The sequence below is a fragment of the Zea mays genome, chromosome 8 (genome assembly GCF_902167145.1).
Source record: "Zea mays cultivar B73 chromosome 8, Zm-B73-REFERENCE-NAM-5.0, whole genome shotgun sequence".
NCBI classification, from domain to species: domain Eukaryota; kingdom Viridiplantae; phylum Streptophyta; class Magnoliopsida; order Poales; family Poaceae; genus Zea; species Zea mays.
In genome coordinates this window covers 151,142,494-151,158,843 of record NC_050103.1, presented here as the reverse complement: position 1 = coordinate 151,158,843, position 16,350 = coordinate 151,142,494, and the positions used below count along the sequence as shown (strand labels likewise).

The window sequence follows — 16,350 nt, the reverse complement described above, 5'->3', positions numbered from 1 at the left end:
AGTCGCGCACTGTAGCGTTTTACTATTCCTCTACAGACGACCGTTGGCGCTGGATAGCCGTTACTCCACTGGCACACCAGACAGTCTGGTGCTACACCGGACAGTCCGGCGAATTATAGCGGAGTGGCTCCCGAAATTCCCGAAGGTGGCAAGTTCGGAGTTGGGTTCCCTAGTGCACCGGACACTGTCCAGTGGCACACCGGACAGTCCGGTGCGCCAGACCAGGGCTGCCTTTGGGTTGTCTTTTGCTCTCTTTGTTTGAACTCTTTCTTGGTCTTTTTATTGGTTTGTTGTGAACCTTTGGCACCTGTAAAACTTATAATCTAGAGCAAACTAGTTAGTCCAATTATTTGTGTTGGGCAATTCAACCACCAAAATCAATTAGGAAAAGGTGTAAGCCTATTTCCCTTTCAATCTCCCCCTTTTTGGTGATTGATGCCAACACAAACCAAAGCAAATATATAAGTGCAGAATTGAACTAGTTTGCTTAAGGTAAGTGCAAAGGTTGCTTGGAATGAAACCAATAATAATTATTACTAGATATGCATGGATGGCTTTCTTCTTATTTAAAATTTTGGACCACGCTTGCACCACTTGTTTTGGAAATTCTTTTTCAAAATCTTTTGCAAATAGTCAAAGGTATATGAATAAGATTGTGAGAAGCATTTTCAAGATTTGAAATTTTCTCCCCCTGTTTCAAATGCTTTTCCTTTGACTAAACAAAACTCCCCCTTAATGGAATCCTCCTCTTAGTGTTCAAGAGGGTTTTAGATATTAATTTTGAAGAGGGTATACCAATTTGAAATTATATCAACAATAAGATACCAATTTCAAAATCTTTAAAAACACTTCTTTAATACAAATTGAAAGACTACAAATTTTTGAAATTGGTGGTGGTGCGGTCCTTTTGCTTTGGGCTGATACTTTCTCCCCCTTTGGCATGAATCACCAAAAACGGATACTTGTGAGTGAAATATAAGCCCTTTCTCAACCCTTCTCCCCCTTTGGTAAATATAGGAGTGAAGATTATACCACATTGGAGAGCGGTGCAGAGCGACGGCGAAGGATGAATAATTCGATGGAGTGGAGTGGAAGCCTTTTGTCTTTGCCGAAGAACTCCATTTCCCTTTCAATCTATGACTTAGCATATAATACACTTGATAACACATTAGTCATAGCACATGAAAGAGATATGATCAAAGGTATATAAATGAGCTATGTGTGCAAAATATCAATCAAAATTCCTAGAATCAAGAATATTTAGCTCATGCCTAAGTTTGGTAAATGTTTTGTCATCTAGTGGCTTGGTAAAGATATCGACTAATTGATCTTTGGTGTTAATATAAGCAATCTCGATATCTCCCCGTTGTTGGTGATCCCTCAAAAAGTGATATCGAATGGCTATGTGTTTAGTGCGGCTGTGCTCAACGGGATTATCTGCCATGCGGATTGCACTCTCATTATCACATAGAAGAGGAACTTCAGTTAATTTGTAACCATAGTCCCTAAGGGTTTGCCTCATCCAAAGTAATTGCGCGCAACAATGGCATGCGGCAATATACTCGGCTTTGGCGGTAGAAAGAGCTACATAATTTTGTTTCTTAGAAGCCCAAGACACCAGAGATCTTCCCAAGAACTGGCAAGTCCCTGTTGTGCTCTTTCTATCAATCTTACACCCTGCCCAATCAGGATCGGAATAACCAATTAAGTCAAAAGTGGATCCCCTGGGGTACCAAAGGCCAAACTTAGGAGTATAAACTAAATATCTCAAGATTCGTTTTACGACCCTAAGGTGAACTTCCTTAGGATCGGCTTGGAATCTTGCACACATGCATACGGAAAGCATAATATCCGGTCGTGAAGCACATAAATAGAGTAAAGAACCTTTCATCGATCGGTATACCTTTTGATCTACGGATTTACCTCCCGTGTCGAGGTCGAGATGCCCAATGGTTCCCATGGGTGTCTTGATGGGCTTGGCATCCTTCATCCCAAACTTTGCAAGAATGTCTTGAATGTACTTCGTTTGGCTAATGAAGGTGCCCTCTTGGAGTTGCTTGACTTGAAAGCCTAGAAAATACTTCAACTCCCCCATCATTGACATCTCGAATTTTTGAATCATGATCCTACTAAATTCTTCACAAGTAGATTTGTTAGTAGACCCAAATATGATATCATCAACATAAATTTGGCATACAAACAAATCATTTGCAATAGTTTTAGTGAATAGAGTAGGATCGGCTTTTCCGAATTTGAAGCCATCAGCGATAAGAAAATCTCTTAGGCATTCATACCATGCTCTTGGGGCTTGCTTGAGCCCATAAAGCGCCTTAGAGAGTCTATAGACATGGTTAGGGTACTCACTATCTTCAAAGCCGGGAGGTTGCTCAACATAGACCTCCTCCTTGATTGGTCCATTGAGGAAGGCACTTTTCACGTCCATTTTGTAAAGCTTAAAGCCATGGTAAGTAGCATAGGCAAGTAAAATGCGAATTGACTCAAGCCTAGCTACGGGTGCATAGGTTTCACCGAAATCCAAACCTTCGACTTGTGAGTATCCCTTGGCCACAAGTCGGGCTTTGTTCCTTGTCACCACACCATGCTCATCTTGTTTGTTGCGGAAAACCCACTTGGTTCCTACATCAATTTGGTTAGGACGTGGAACTAAATGCCATACCTCATTCCTCGTGAAGTTGTTGAGTTCCTCTTGCATTGCCAACACCCAATCTGAATCCCTTAATGCGTCTTATACCCTGTATGGTTCAATAGAAGACACAAAGGAGTAATGTTCACAAAAATGAGCAATACGAGATTGAGTGGTTACCCCCTTTTGAATATCGCCAAGGATGGTGTTCACGGGGTGATCTCGTTGGATTGCTTGGTGGACTCTTGGGTGTGGCGGTCTTGGATCCTCATCATCTTCCTTGTCTTCATTAGCATCTCCCCCTTGATTATTGTCCTCCTCTTGAGATGGCTCATCTTCTTGATCGTCTCCTTCATCATCTTGAGCCTCATCCTCATCTTGAGTTGGTGTAGATGCTTGCATGGAGGAAGATGGTTGATCTTGTGCTTGTGGAGGCTCTTCGGATTCCTTAGGACACACATCCCCAATGGACATGTTCCTTAGCGCGACGCATGGAGCCTCTTCATCATCTAGCTCATCAAGATCAACTTGCTCTACCTAAGAGCCATTAGTCTCATCAAACACAATGTCACAAGAAACTTCAACTAGTCCAGTGGACTTGTTAAAGACTCTATATGCCCTTGTGTTTGAATCATAACCATGTAAAAAGCCTTCTACAGCCTTAGGAGCAAATTTAGATTTTCTATCTCTTTTAACAAGAATAAAGCATTTGCTACCAAAGACTCTAAAATATGAAACATTGGGCTTTTTACCGGTGAGGAGTTCATAAGATGTCTTCTTGAGGATTCGATGTAGATAATCGGTTGATGGCGTAGCAAGCGGTGTTGACCGCCTCGGCCCAAAACCGATCCGAAGTCTTGTATTCATCAAGCTTGGTCCTTGCCATGTCCAATAGAGTTCTATTCTTCCTCTCCACTACACCATTTTGCTGTGGCGTGTAGGGAGAAGAGAACTCATGCTTGATGCCATCCTCCTCAAGAAAGCTTTCGATTTGTGAGTTCTTGAACTCCGTCCCATTGTCGCTTCTAATCTTTTTGATCCTTATGTCGAACTCATTTTGAGCCTGTCTCAAGAATCCCTTCAATGTCTCTTGGGTTTGTGATTTTTCCTGCAAAAAGAACACCCAAGTGAAGCGAGAATAATCATCCACAATAACTAGATAGTACTTACTCCCGCCGATGCTTATGTAAGCGATTGGGCCGAATAGATCCATGTGGAGTAGCTCGAGTGGCCTGTCAGTCGTCATGATGTTCTTGTGTGGATGATGAGCACCAACTTGCTTCCCTGCTTGACATGCGCTACAAACCCTGTCTTTCTCAAAATGAACATTTGTTAGTCCCAAAATGTGTTCTCCCTTTAGAAGTTTATGAAGATTCTTCATCCCAATGTGGGCTAGTCAGCGATGCAGAGCCAACCCATGTTAGTCTTAGCAGTTAAGCAAGTGTCGAGTTCAGCTCTATTAAAATCAACTAAGTATAGCTGACCCTCTAACACTCCCTTAAATGCTATTGAATCATCACTTCTTCTAAAGACAGTAACACCTAAATCCGTAAAAAGACAATTGTAGCCCATTTTGCATAATTGAGAAACTGAAAGCAAGTTATAATCTAAAGAATCTACAAGAAAAACATTGGAAATAGAATGGTCAGGTGATATAGCAATTTTACCAAGTCCTTTGACCAAGCCTTGATTTCCATCCCCAAATGTGATAGCTCGTTGGGGATCTTGGTTTTTCTCATAGGAGAACATCCTTTTCTCCCCTGTCATGTGGTTTGTGCACCCGCTATCGATGATCCAACTTGAGCCCCCGGATGCATAAACCTACAAAACAAATTTAGGCCTTGTTCTTAGGTACCCAAACGGTCTTGGGTCCTTTGACATTAGAAACAAGTACCTTGGGTACCCAAACACAAGTCTTTGATCCCTTGTGTTTGCCCCCTACATATTTGGCAACTACTTTGCCTGATTTGTTAGTTAAGACATATGAAGCATCAAAAGTCTTAAATGAAACAATAGGCTCATTTGATGCAATAGGAGTTTTCTTCTTAGGCAATTTAGCATGAGTTGATTGCCTAGAACTAGATGCCTCACTCTTATACATGAAAGCATGATGAGAGCCAGAGTGAGACTTCCTAGAGTGAATTCTCCTAATTTTGTGTTCGGGATAACCTGCAGGGTATAAAATGTAACCCTCGTTATCCTGAACCATGGGAGCCTTGCCCTTAACAAAGATGGACAGTTTCTTAGGGGCATTGAGTTTGACATTGCCTCCCTGTTGGAAGTCAATGCCATCCTTAATGCCAGGGCGTCTCCCACTATAGAGCATGCTTCTAGCAAATTTAAAATTTTCATTTTCTAAGTTATGCTCATTAATTTTGGCATTAAGTTGGCTATATGATCATTTTGTTGTTTAATTAAAGCTAGGTGATCATGAATAGCATCAACATTAATATCTCTACATCTAGTGAAAATAGTAACATGCTCAACGATAGATGTAGAGGGTTGGCAAGTATTTAATTCAACAATCTTAGCATGTAAAATAGCATTCTCATCTCTAAGATTGGAAATAGAAGCATTGCAAACATTTAAATCTTTAGCCTTAGCAATTAATTTTTCATTCTCAATTTTAAGGCTAGAGAGGGATGCATTCAATTTGTAAATCTTAGCAATCAAATTAGCATTCTCATTTCTAAGATTAACAATTGAATCATCACAAACACTTGATTTATCAACCTTAGCAATTAATTTGGCATTTTCATTTCTAAGGCTAGAAATAGTGTCATGGTAAGTGCTTAGCTCACTAGTTAATTTTTCACATTTTTCTACCTCTAGAGCATAAGCATTTTTAGTCTTAACATGCTTTTTGTTTTCCTTAATAAGGAAGTCCTCTTGGCTATCCAAGAGTTCATCCTTCTCATGAATAGCACTAATTAATTCATTTAATTTCTCCTTTTGTTGCATGTTAAGATTGGCAAAAAGAGTGAGCAAGTTATCCTCATCATCACTAGAATTATCCTCATCACTAGAGGTTGCATACTTAGTGGAGTATCTTGATTTTACCTTCTTCTTCTTGTCGTCCTTTGCCATGAGGCACTTGTGGCCGACGTTGGGGAAGAGAAGGCCTTTGGTGACGGCGATGTTTGCGGCGTCCTCGTCGGAGGAGGAGTCGGTGGAGCTCTCGTCGGAGTCCCACTCCTGACAAACATGGGCATTGCCACCCTTCTTCTTGTAGTACCTCTTCTTTTCTCTTCTCTTTCCCTTCTTGTCGTCGCCCCTGTCACTATCACTAGACAAAGGACATTTAGCGATAAAATGACCGGGCTTACCACATTTGTAGCAAACCTTCTTGGAGCGGGGTTTGTAATCCTTCCCCCTCCTTTGCTTGAGGATTTGACGGAAGCTCTTGATGATGAGCGCCATTTCCTCGTTGTCGAGTTTGGAGGCGTCGATGGGAATCCTACTTGGTGTAGAATCCTTCTTTTCTTCTTCCGTCGCCTTGAATGCGACGGGTTGCACCTCGGGTGTTGAGGTGGCGCCTTGCTCGATGATTTTCTTAGAGCCTTTGATCATCAATTCAAAGCTCGCAAATTTTCCTATCACTTCCTCGGGATACATTAGTTTATACCTTGGATCACCATGAATTAATTGAACTTGTGTAGTGTTAAGAAAAACGAGTGATCTAAGAATAACCTTAACCATTTCATGGTCATCCCATTTGGTGCTCCCGAGGTTGCGCACTTGGTTCACCAAGGTCTTGAGTCGGTTGTACATCGCTTGTGGCTCCTCCCCTTGGTGAAGCATGAATCGACCGAGCTCCTCCTCGATCGTCTCCCTCTTGGTGATCTTGGTCACCTTGTCTCCTTCGTGCGTGGTCTTGAGCACGTCCCAAATCTCCTTTGCACTCTTCAATCCTTGCACCTTATTATACTCCTCTCGACTTAGAGAGGCAAGGAGTATAGTAGTGGCTTGGGTGTTGAAGTGTTGGATTTGTTCGACCTCCTCCGAATCATAATCCTTGTCCCCTTCCTTTGGTACCTGCGCTCCGTACTCAACAATATCCCATATGCTTTTGTGGAGTGAGGTTAGGTGATGCCTCATTTTATCACTCCACATAGAATAATCTTCACCATCAAACATAGGTGGTTTGCCTAATGGGACGAAAAGTAATGGAGTGTGTTTTGAAATACGAGGATAGTGAAGGGGCATCTTACTATACTTCTTGCGCTCATGACGCTTAGAAGTGACGGATGCCGATTCCGAGCTGGAGGTGGAGGGTGACGAAGAGTCGGTCTCGTAGTTGACCACTTTCTTCATCTTCTTCTTGTCACCCTTCCGTTGAGACTTGATGGAGGAAGAGGATTCCTCCTTGTGCTTGTGGGCGGACTCCCTTGAGTGCGTTCTCCCCGAGCTTGCGGACTTGTCGCCGGTCTCGATCTCCCTCTTGGCGGATGCTCCTGACATCACTTCGAGCGGTTAGGCTCTTAATGAAGTACCTTGCTCTGATACCAATTGAAAGTCGCCTAGAGGGGGGGTGAATAGGCAAATCTGAAATTTATAAACTTAAGCACACACTACAAGCCGGGGTTAGCGTTAGAAATATAAACGAGTCCAAAAGAGAGGGCGAAAACAAATCACAAGCAAATAAGGTGGATGACACGGTGATTTATTTTACCGAGGTTCGGTTCTTGCAAACCTACTCCCCGTTGAGGTGGTCACAAAGACAAGGTCTCTTTCAACCCTTTCCCTCTCTCAAACGGTCACTTAGACCGAGTGAGCTTCTCTTCTCAATCAATTGGGACACTAAGTCCCCACATGGACCACCACACAATTGGTGTCTCTTGCCTTGATTACAATTGAGTTGGAAACAAGAAAGAAGGAAGAAGAAAAGCAATACAAGCGCAAGAGCTCAAATGAACACAAATGTCTCTCTCTCTAGTCGCTAATTTGATTGGAGTGATTCCGGACTTGGGAGAGGATTTGATCTCTGTGATTGTGTCTTTGAATGAAGTCTAGAGCTCTTGTATGTGGTTTGATGGCTGAAAACTTGGATGCATTGAAGTGTGGTGGTTGGGGGGTATTTATAGCCCCAACCACCAAAAGAACCGTTGGTGGAGGCTGCTGTCGTATGGCGCACCGGACAGTCCGGTGCGCCAGCCATGTCACCAGGCCGTTGGGTTCCGACCGTTGGAGCTTCTGACAACTGGGCCACCGGACAGTCCGGTGGTGCACCGGACAGGTCCTGTTCACTGTCCGGTGCGCCTTCTGCGCCTGCTGTGACATCTACGCGTGTAGTCGCGCACTGTAGCGTTTTACTGTTCCTCTGCAGACGACCGTTGGCGCTGGATAGCCGTTACTCCGCTGGCACACCGGACAGTCCGGTGCTACACCGGACAGTCCGGTGCTACACTGGACAGTCCAGTGCTACACCGGACAGTCCGGTGAATTATAGCGGAGTGGCTCCCGAAATTCCCGAAGGTGGCAAGTTCGCAGTTGGATTCCCTGGTGCACCGGACACTGTCCGGTGGCACTCCGGACAGTCCGGTGCGCCAGACCAGGGCTGCCTTTGGGTTGTCTTTTGCGCTCTTTGTTTGAACCCTTTCTTGGTCTTTTTATTGGTTTGTTGTGAACCTTTGGCACCTGTAAAACTTATAATCTAGAGCAAACTAGTTAGTCCAATTATTTGTGTTGGGCAATTCAACCACCAAAATCAATTAGGAAAAGGTGTAAGCCTATTTCCCTTTCAATATTGGACACCACTCAATTCATGCATGGCTCATGCATGATGCATCATGAATCCCTGCATGGCCTCTGTTTGATAATTGTTGAGGCATGTTTTCTTCTCTATTAGATTATTATGCAATAGCCAGAGACATCTTTATAGTTCTATCTGTCCATGAATTGTGTGTTTAATGTGTGTGTCTAAGAGAAAATAAAAGGGCATAGGTTCAGTGGAAGATGTTGTGGGTCTTTAAAATCGGTAGTCATATTGTGTGTTTATATGGAGTTAATGTCTTGAGTTATAAATCATCAAGGCTGTTACACCATATATAGGATGCGAGAAGCCACCAAGCCCAATACAACAGAAACTCATACACATAGTAACACTCCGTTAGCTGAAGGAGGACGAGTTACAGAGAGCTCTATAAAAATAGGGATTGAGTTCTTTTTCAACTCATATCTTTCTCGGTCTTTTGGCTAAAATAAAATGTAATATTTATTCTTATCAATTTAATATCTGGTCTATAGAAAATATGCTCACTTTGATATTAAATTTATTTATTATTGGTATTTTTTGGGGAGGGTCCATATGACTGGTCCGCTAACCATTGATTGCATTGCGGGTACTGAAAGGGAAATGGGCTTAATCATTTCCCATAATCAATTTTGGTGGTTGACGCTCATCACAAACCACGTGAACTAACTAGTTTGCCTAGATGTTATGTATCTCAGGTGCATAAGATTCAACACAAACCAAGAAAGAAATCAAGTTGGGGACTGTCGGTGTTTCGACCCCGGGGGGTCCCTGGACCGACGAGTAAATTGTCGCTGCGTGTCCCAGCCCAGATGGGTCGGCGCGAGACGGAACACAAGGGGGAAACAGTATGGGGAATCGCGGCCTCGTGTTGTCCTGCGCCCAGGGCGGATGCGCTTGCAGTAGGGGGTTACAAGTGTTCGCGAGGGAGAGAGAGAGCGAGAGCCTTGTGCGTCGGCCCGTTCTCCCGCGCGGCCACCCTCCCGTACGAGAGCCCTGGACCTTCCTTTTATAGATGTAAGGAGAGGGCCCAGGTGTACAATGGGGGGTGTAGCAATGTGCTAACGTGTCTAGCAAAGGGGAGTTAGAGCCCTATGTACATGCCGTCGTGGCTGTCGGAGAGGTGTTGTTGCCCTATTCATGTGATGTCATGGCCGTCGGAGGAGCGCTTGAGCCCTGTGGAAGTATAGCTGTCGGGGCTGTCGGATCCTTGCTGACGTCTCCTTGCTTCCGTAAGGGACTGAGAACCGCCATCGTCATGGAGCACGCGGGGTGCCATCATTACCTGTTTTACCGGGGCGAGCCAGATGGGACGCCGGTCTTGTTCCCCGTAGCCTGAGCTAGCTAGGGGTAGGGTAATGATGGGCCCCCCTGTGACATGGTCGGTCCGAGCCCGAGGTCGGGCGAGGCGGTGACTCCTCCAAGGTCGAGGCTGAGTCCGAGCCCTGGGTCGGGCGAGGCGGAGACCATCTTCCGGAGTCGAGGCTGAGTCCGAGCCCTGGGGTCAGGCGAGGCGGAGACCGTCTTCCGAGGTCGAGGTCGAGTCCGAGCCCTGGGGTCGGGCGAGGCGGAGTCCGTCTTCCGAGGTCGAGGCTGAGTCCGAGCCCTAGGGTCGGGCGAGGCGGAGGCCGTCTTCCGAGGTCGAGGTGGAGTCCGAGCCCTCGGGTCGGGCGAGGCGGAGACCGTCTTCCGAGGTCGAGGTCGAGTCCGAGCCCTGGGGTCGGGCGAGGCAGAGTCCGTCGTCTCAGGTCAAGGTTGAGTCCGAGCCCTGGGGTCGGGCGAGGCGGAGACCGTCTTTCGAGGCCGAGACGGGGGCTGAGCCCTAGGGTCGGGCGAGGTGGAGCTTCCTATGGCGCCCGAGGCTGGACTTAGCTGCTGTCGGCCTCACTCTGGCGAGTGGCACAGCAGTCGGAGCAAGGCAGGCGGCGCTGTTTTCCTGTCAGGTCAGTCAGTGGAGCGGCGAAGTGACTGCGGTCACTTCGGCCTTGTCGACTGAGGAGCGTGCGTCAGGATAAGGTGTCAGGCGATCCTTGCATTGAATGCTCCTGCGATACGGTCGGTTGGCGTGGCGATCTGGCCAAGGTTGCTTCTCCGCGAAGCCTGCCCGAGCTGGGCCTCGGGCGAGTCGAAGGTGCGTCCGTTGCTTGAGGGGACCCTCGGGCGAGACGTGAATCCTCCTGGGTCGGCTGTCTTTGCCCGAGGCTGGGCTCGGTCGAGGCGAGATCGTGTCCCTTGAGTGGACGGAGCCTTGACCTGAATTGCGCTCATCAGGCCTTTGCAGCTTTGTGCTGATGGGGGTTACCAGCTGAGATTAGGAGTCTTGGGGGTACCCCCTAATTATGGTCCCCGACAGGGACGTAACAATATTTGGAGCAAGACTTGAGAGTGTGCTGCCAATGGCACACCAGACAGTGTCCGGTGCACCAGACCGAGCACCAAGAGAACATACCACTCTCAAGTTTTCTTAGGGCGCGCTCCGCTATAATTCACCGGACTTTTCGGTGTACACCGGACATGTCCAGTGAGCCAACGGAGCAACGGTAACCTGGCGCCAACGGTCGACTGCAAAAGGTAACAGTGCTCTACAGAAGTCAGAGCACACCGTACATGTCCGGTGTGGCAGCGGACTGTCCGATGCAACTACAAGACAAAGGGTTCCAACGGTCGACAGCTCCAAACCCCAACAGGTGTGCTGACGTGGCGCGCACCGGACAGTGAACAGTACCTGTCCGTTGCGCCACCGGACTGTCCGGTGTGCCCATCGCCAGAAAAACAGCCAACGACTAGGAAGTGGTTGGAGGCTATAAATTCCCCCAACCACCGCCTTCAATGGCATCCAAGTTTTCTGAACTCCACATTCATTGCAAGAGCAAAGCCAAACACTCCGAGACAGATTCAAAGCATTCAATCCAATCCAAGCTCCCAAAATCAACTCTAGTGCTTAGAGACTTGTGAGAGGATTATTTGTGTTGTTTTATTGCTCTTGTTGCTTAGATTGCTTTCTCCTCCTCTATTCTTATTCTCATAAGGGCTTTGTAAAGCTAGCAAGAGACACCTAAGTGTGTGGTGATCCTTGTGGGGTCTTAGTGACCCAAGTGATTAAGGAAAAAAACTCATCTGGTCTAAGTGACCGTTTGAGAGAGGGAAATGGTTGAAATAGACCCGGCCTTTGTGGCCTCTTCACGGGGACTAGGTTCTTTGGAACCGAACCTCGGTAAAACAAATCACTGTGTTCACTTGCATTGATCTTCGCTTGATTTGTTTGCCCTCTTTCCTCTCTCTAAAGTTTCCTTACTAATATTGATTTGAGTTTGCTCCCAAACGTCATCCAGATTAATTGAGCAACTCATAGCAAGAGAAACAATCTTCCGCACTCGAATTTAATTCTAACGCTAACCCCGGCCTTAGTGCGTGTTTAAGTTTATAAATTTCAGGTTTCGCTTATTCACCTCCTCTAGACGACTATCAGGTACGACCTCACCCTTGCTAACCAATATCATGAAATACGATCATGTGCCATCACAACGCACGAGTATTATACTAGTGAGTATTAAATATAGGCTTAATTAGGTTTAAAAAATTGTCTCGTCTTTTAGTCTTTATCTATGTATTTAGTTTTATAATCAGACTATATTTAATAATAGTAATTATTATTTAAATATTCGATATAACATGGACTAAACTTCCCATCAATTTATTATGTGCAGGTGCAGCTGCTTTGCGAGGTCCCCAAAGCCAAATTGGCGTTGTGCTACGGTTTGAGTCAAATATGCGCGATAACTTCGTATTATAATTAGGATGTTAATGAGCTCTAGATTTTACAATATAAAATTTAAAAATCAAATTTAATTAGAATCGGGTTTTATTACTATTTATTTTTGAGCTAAAATTAATTAAATAATTTAATTTATTATGAAGAAATATTGATCGTGATCTGTTACCATCCCTCCGTGTCTCCACATCGCGTCTCCACATCGCGTGCGTGCTCACTCAGATTCCTTTATTTATGTATATGGATCCCACGGACAAATAAAATGCAACTTGGATTCGTCGACAATGGCCGTTGTTGCCCTAGAGTGAAGCATGCGGCCTGCACAAATCTCATATACCATCCCTGCAGCCTGCAGGCCATTGTAGCTCGATCGCACCAGAGCAGAGGCATTATAGCACACAAAACCTTGCAAGCTCTTCTGTCCATACGCACAACGCATGGGACGAGCCATTGAATGATCTGAATGCCGATTTTTATGCTTAGCTTGAAGATCTCAAAGTTGCAAGGCATTGTACAATATGCATTCCACTATCGTATTTACTCCCTACGTCCTCATCTCATTATTTCGACAGATCAATCAATCTTAACTTTCATTAGGTTAAAAATTGTATCTACATTTGGATCTCTAAACATATTTACTATAAAATGTATGACATGATTAATCTAATGATGTTTATCCGGTATCATAAATATCAGTATTTTTGGTATATATTTAGTCAGAATTAAGATTGTTTCTCCTTGAAATACGAAGGGGGTTTATTTTAGGGCGGAGTACATCACAACGAACATGTTCACAATAACCTTTTGCCACATGAGAGAACAGGTAGCACAGTCAAAGCCCGCCAAAAATCACAACCGCTCTCTGCTGGATGTAGTGATGAAGCTACACGTCGACCGAAAGCTCACTAGATCACACCACGGATCATTGTGCCGAGGAAGTGTTAGCCCCCACAGCTGGGGTTTTAATGTAGCCCAAACCTTTCAGCTTCTCAACCAGCTTCCTCTCCGCAGCAGCCTGAGATCATGAAACCACAGTGAGTGTCAGATATGTCAACAAGATCGTTATGCAACTATGCAGCCCACCTGTAAGTACCTCAAGTATGGGGCTGTCCTTTGGGATGTTGCATGCCAGGACTATGTTCAGGCCAGTCTTCAGCACTGGGACATGTAGGGTGCAACCTTTCTGTTACTAAAAGCTAACCGTGAATGCAGCACAATTAGCCACTGCAACTGCAAACAGAAACGGTACCTAGACGGCGAGCCATACTTGAACCGGTGTTATCAGATGTTCCTCCTAGTACAGAGGTAACACTCACTCTGTTATCCTAAAAGGGACACGAAAAGACAACATGGCACAAATGACAACATAAATAATTAGACAGCATCCTCTAAGAATGAAAACGATTAGCGCTTACCGGTCTAGTGGTTGCAGCAGCATATAAATGGCCAAACTTTGCTGTGTTGCATCCAACCCACACGTATATCTGCATCGAAATGAATGAAAGGAAAAGCTAAAATATGATTACTAACAAAAAAATGTTCTGTATACACCAATTAAATCATGAGACGTAACACACTGCCAACAAGCTATGAGGATATTCTTTAAAAAAAACAAGCTGTGAGGACTGAAACAAATATACATCTAAAATACAATGAATGCATAGAGTACGGCAACACATGAGTTTTTGTCCAGGCAGATTAAGGACTTGGAGCTGACTATTACAAGTGACATAAAGCGTTCCGCCAGTCATAACCATCGTGACCACAACGTGAACAACCTTACGAGGACATGATAAACTTACTAAAATGCTAAAACTAGCATACTTTCAGGTGATCAGGTCACAACATGATATGCTAGACAGCTAGTTACTTATTTTACTGAATAAAAGTACACAGCCAGCTGGTAGAGCACAGCAATGAACGACGTTTAAGCCTTACATCATCAGAAGTTACATAAGTTTTTATATAATATTGATGAATCTGTGCTATGTTATGAATTTGAAGAACTTTTTTTTCAGTTTGATACTTCAATTGGAGCCAAGAAAACATGCCTACCTGTTTAGAAAACCTCACTATCTGAAAGTGAAGTGTTACATCGTGAAGATCCTCTGTGAAACAAGTGACGTGTGCACCCTCCTCAGACGACATATCACCTGAAGAATAAGTTTCGCCCTCTGTCCGGGTTGGCGAACCAACCACCAACTCCGAAAAGCTTGCCCTCGCCTCCTCTGAAGACATCACGCGCCTCTCTAACTCTGAAACGAGATGAAGTTACACCTTCAGATAGGTGGGCAACATGATCACCTTGTTTTATCAAGCCCGGGGGGTATTCCACTACACAATTCGCTTGCATGCCGATCGCAAGAGGACCAATGAAAAAAAATTGAAATGAAGTTTTGCAGTCACATAATTGAGGATACTCTTGTATTCACCTCAATCCACATGTATTGAGGTGGATTTGAGTGAACCCCAATCCACCTCAATACATGTGGATTAAGGCAAGGCCTAATTGGGGGCAAACCAGTTGTATTTACCAATTAGGGCGAGATTTTAGAGCGCGAGTATATCGAGAGTGACAGATGCAACAGGTGAAACCTTTTTATTTACGCATGGGTAGCATGGCCTGCACGCGCAAGCACCGGATTTGAACTAATGATCCTACACAAGCAGTAGATTTAACAAAAAGTTTCTGCATCTCGAAGCTTGGGAACTCCTCACCTTAGCTTCTGGCTCCCTTGGGCCACGCGCGGCTGCACAGATGAGATGGGATCCCCAGGGCGGCGAGACGGGAGCCTCTCCAGGCGATGCACGTCGCGGACTTGCGTAAGGACCCGGCGGCGGCTCGCGAGACGGCGGGAGCGTTTAGCAATGTGCACTGTAGCCGACCTGACCTCGGCTCGCAGCAGCAGCAGCAGGCAGGGGAAACATAAGGTTCAGCCCGCTAGGCCCATGAGAGCAGTGAATTTGACTGGATGATTGCAATGAATTTGACCTCTTTTTTTACCTAGTAAGACTCATCCTTTTCAACACTCTGTTCTGAAGGTAAAGAATTACAAGCCTACATTCTACTGAGATTTATCCGGTTGGTGTTCTTTCAATGGATACTCACGTTGTCAGCGCGGAATGGCTTTTGCGGTCTGCAAAATCTTGTTTAGCAATTCATAATTGTCTTTTTTGTGTGTGATTTTCAAGCTCCGACAGAGTGAATGTTTAAAAGAAGAAAACGGTCGATTTATTCTTTGATGCACTCATTTTCGAGAGATCATTTATGTCTTATTAGGGCTAGTATGGGAACTCCATTTTCTCATTTCCCATGGAAAAATAAACTAATTTTTTTTGGGAAATGAAAATCCCTTAAAAAATGTGGTTCCCAAACTAGCCCTTAAAAATATTAGCTGAGTTTAAGCACTCGTACATGACTGCTGAGCGGCGACAACGGTGATGCTCTGCGCTGCGGGGTTTAAGCAGAAGGCACGGGGCGCCGCGCTTGGGAAACAAATCTTTGGGTTGAAAAGGTATGGCAGGGAGCGTGGGTGTGCAGATTGGTTGATGCTAGTAAACGCGCTATAATCGGTCGGCGGCGTGAGAAGGGACCAGCTATACATGTCTAAACATGTCGTCATACATGATCGGGTTCAAGCACAAATTAGGTATGGCACGCTGAACTAGGGTCGTGCCTGAGGGGGTCAAGGGGGTCAACCGCCCTGGACCCCCACTTCTCATGGCCCCCACCTTCTTAGTGTATATAGGAACCCTTACTCTTAGGTCTTAGACTAGCGATCAGCTTAGTAGGCCATAGTTTACACACGAACGAATGTAAATAATCTGATATTAGAGTTAAGAATATTGCAAATGACACTGCTAGATAGACCAATTTTTGCTAGGGATTTTTTTAGTTTGTGAGAGAAATAGATTGTTATCCCAATATATTTATTGCTTTATCGGATATTATTTATAGTACCAGAAGTTGTGACATCAACTAAAAAAGCTTCTCAAAGCTAAAATTATTAAAGAATTGTTTAAGGTCTACAATGTCTCAAGAAATGTTAAATAGGCTATCAACTTTATGTGTTGAGAAGAAAATGTTAGATGCTATTAATATTGAAGCCATCAATGATGATTTTGTATCTATAAATGTTAGAAGTCATTTTAAGGTGTTCCTTATAATATATTTGAGATAAT

General features: G+C 44.7%; 1 protein-coding gene across 2 annotated transcripts; it reads right to left on the bottom strand.

Annotated features, from left to right (window-relative positions):
- Positions 1–12,849: 12,849 nt before the first annotated feature.
- Positions 12,850–15,123, bottom strand: LOC100278713 (uncharacterized). Of its 2 annotated transcripts, none has more exons than XM_023300760.1 (6): positions 14,887–15,123; positions 14,224–14,423; positions 13,584–13,652; positions 13,418–13,493; positions 13,252–13,326; positions 12,850–13,183 (listed from the first exon to the last, which is right to left on the bottom strand). In XM_023300760.1, exons 2-6 carry the CDS (start codon positions 14,404–14,406, stop codon positions 13,158–13,160), a joined length of 429 nt encoding a protein of 142 aa, XP_023156528.1. In that variant the 5' UTR covers positions 14,407–14,423; positions 14,887–15,123; the 3' UTR covers positions 12,850–13,157.
- Positions 15,124–16,350: the final 1,227 nt, after the last annotated feature.

What these genes read in the sequence shown, in the direction of transcription:
- LOC100278713 (XM_023300760.1), bottom strand. Translation starts at nt 14,406, where the DNA reads ATGTCTTCAGAGGAGGCGAGGGCAAGCTTTTCGGAGTTGGTGGTTGGT. An exon ending in AAGTATGGCTCGCCGTCTAG is followed by an intron (nt 13,327 to 13,417) that starts GTACCGTTTCTG and finishes TACATGTCCCAG; the next exon opens with TGCTGAAGACTGGCCTGAAC. An exon ending in CATACTTGAGGTACTTACAG is followed by an intron (nt 13,184 to 13,251) that starts GTGGGCTGCATA and finishes TCATGATCTCAG; the next exon opens with GCTGCTGCGGAGAGGAAGCT.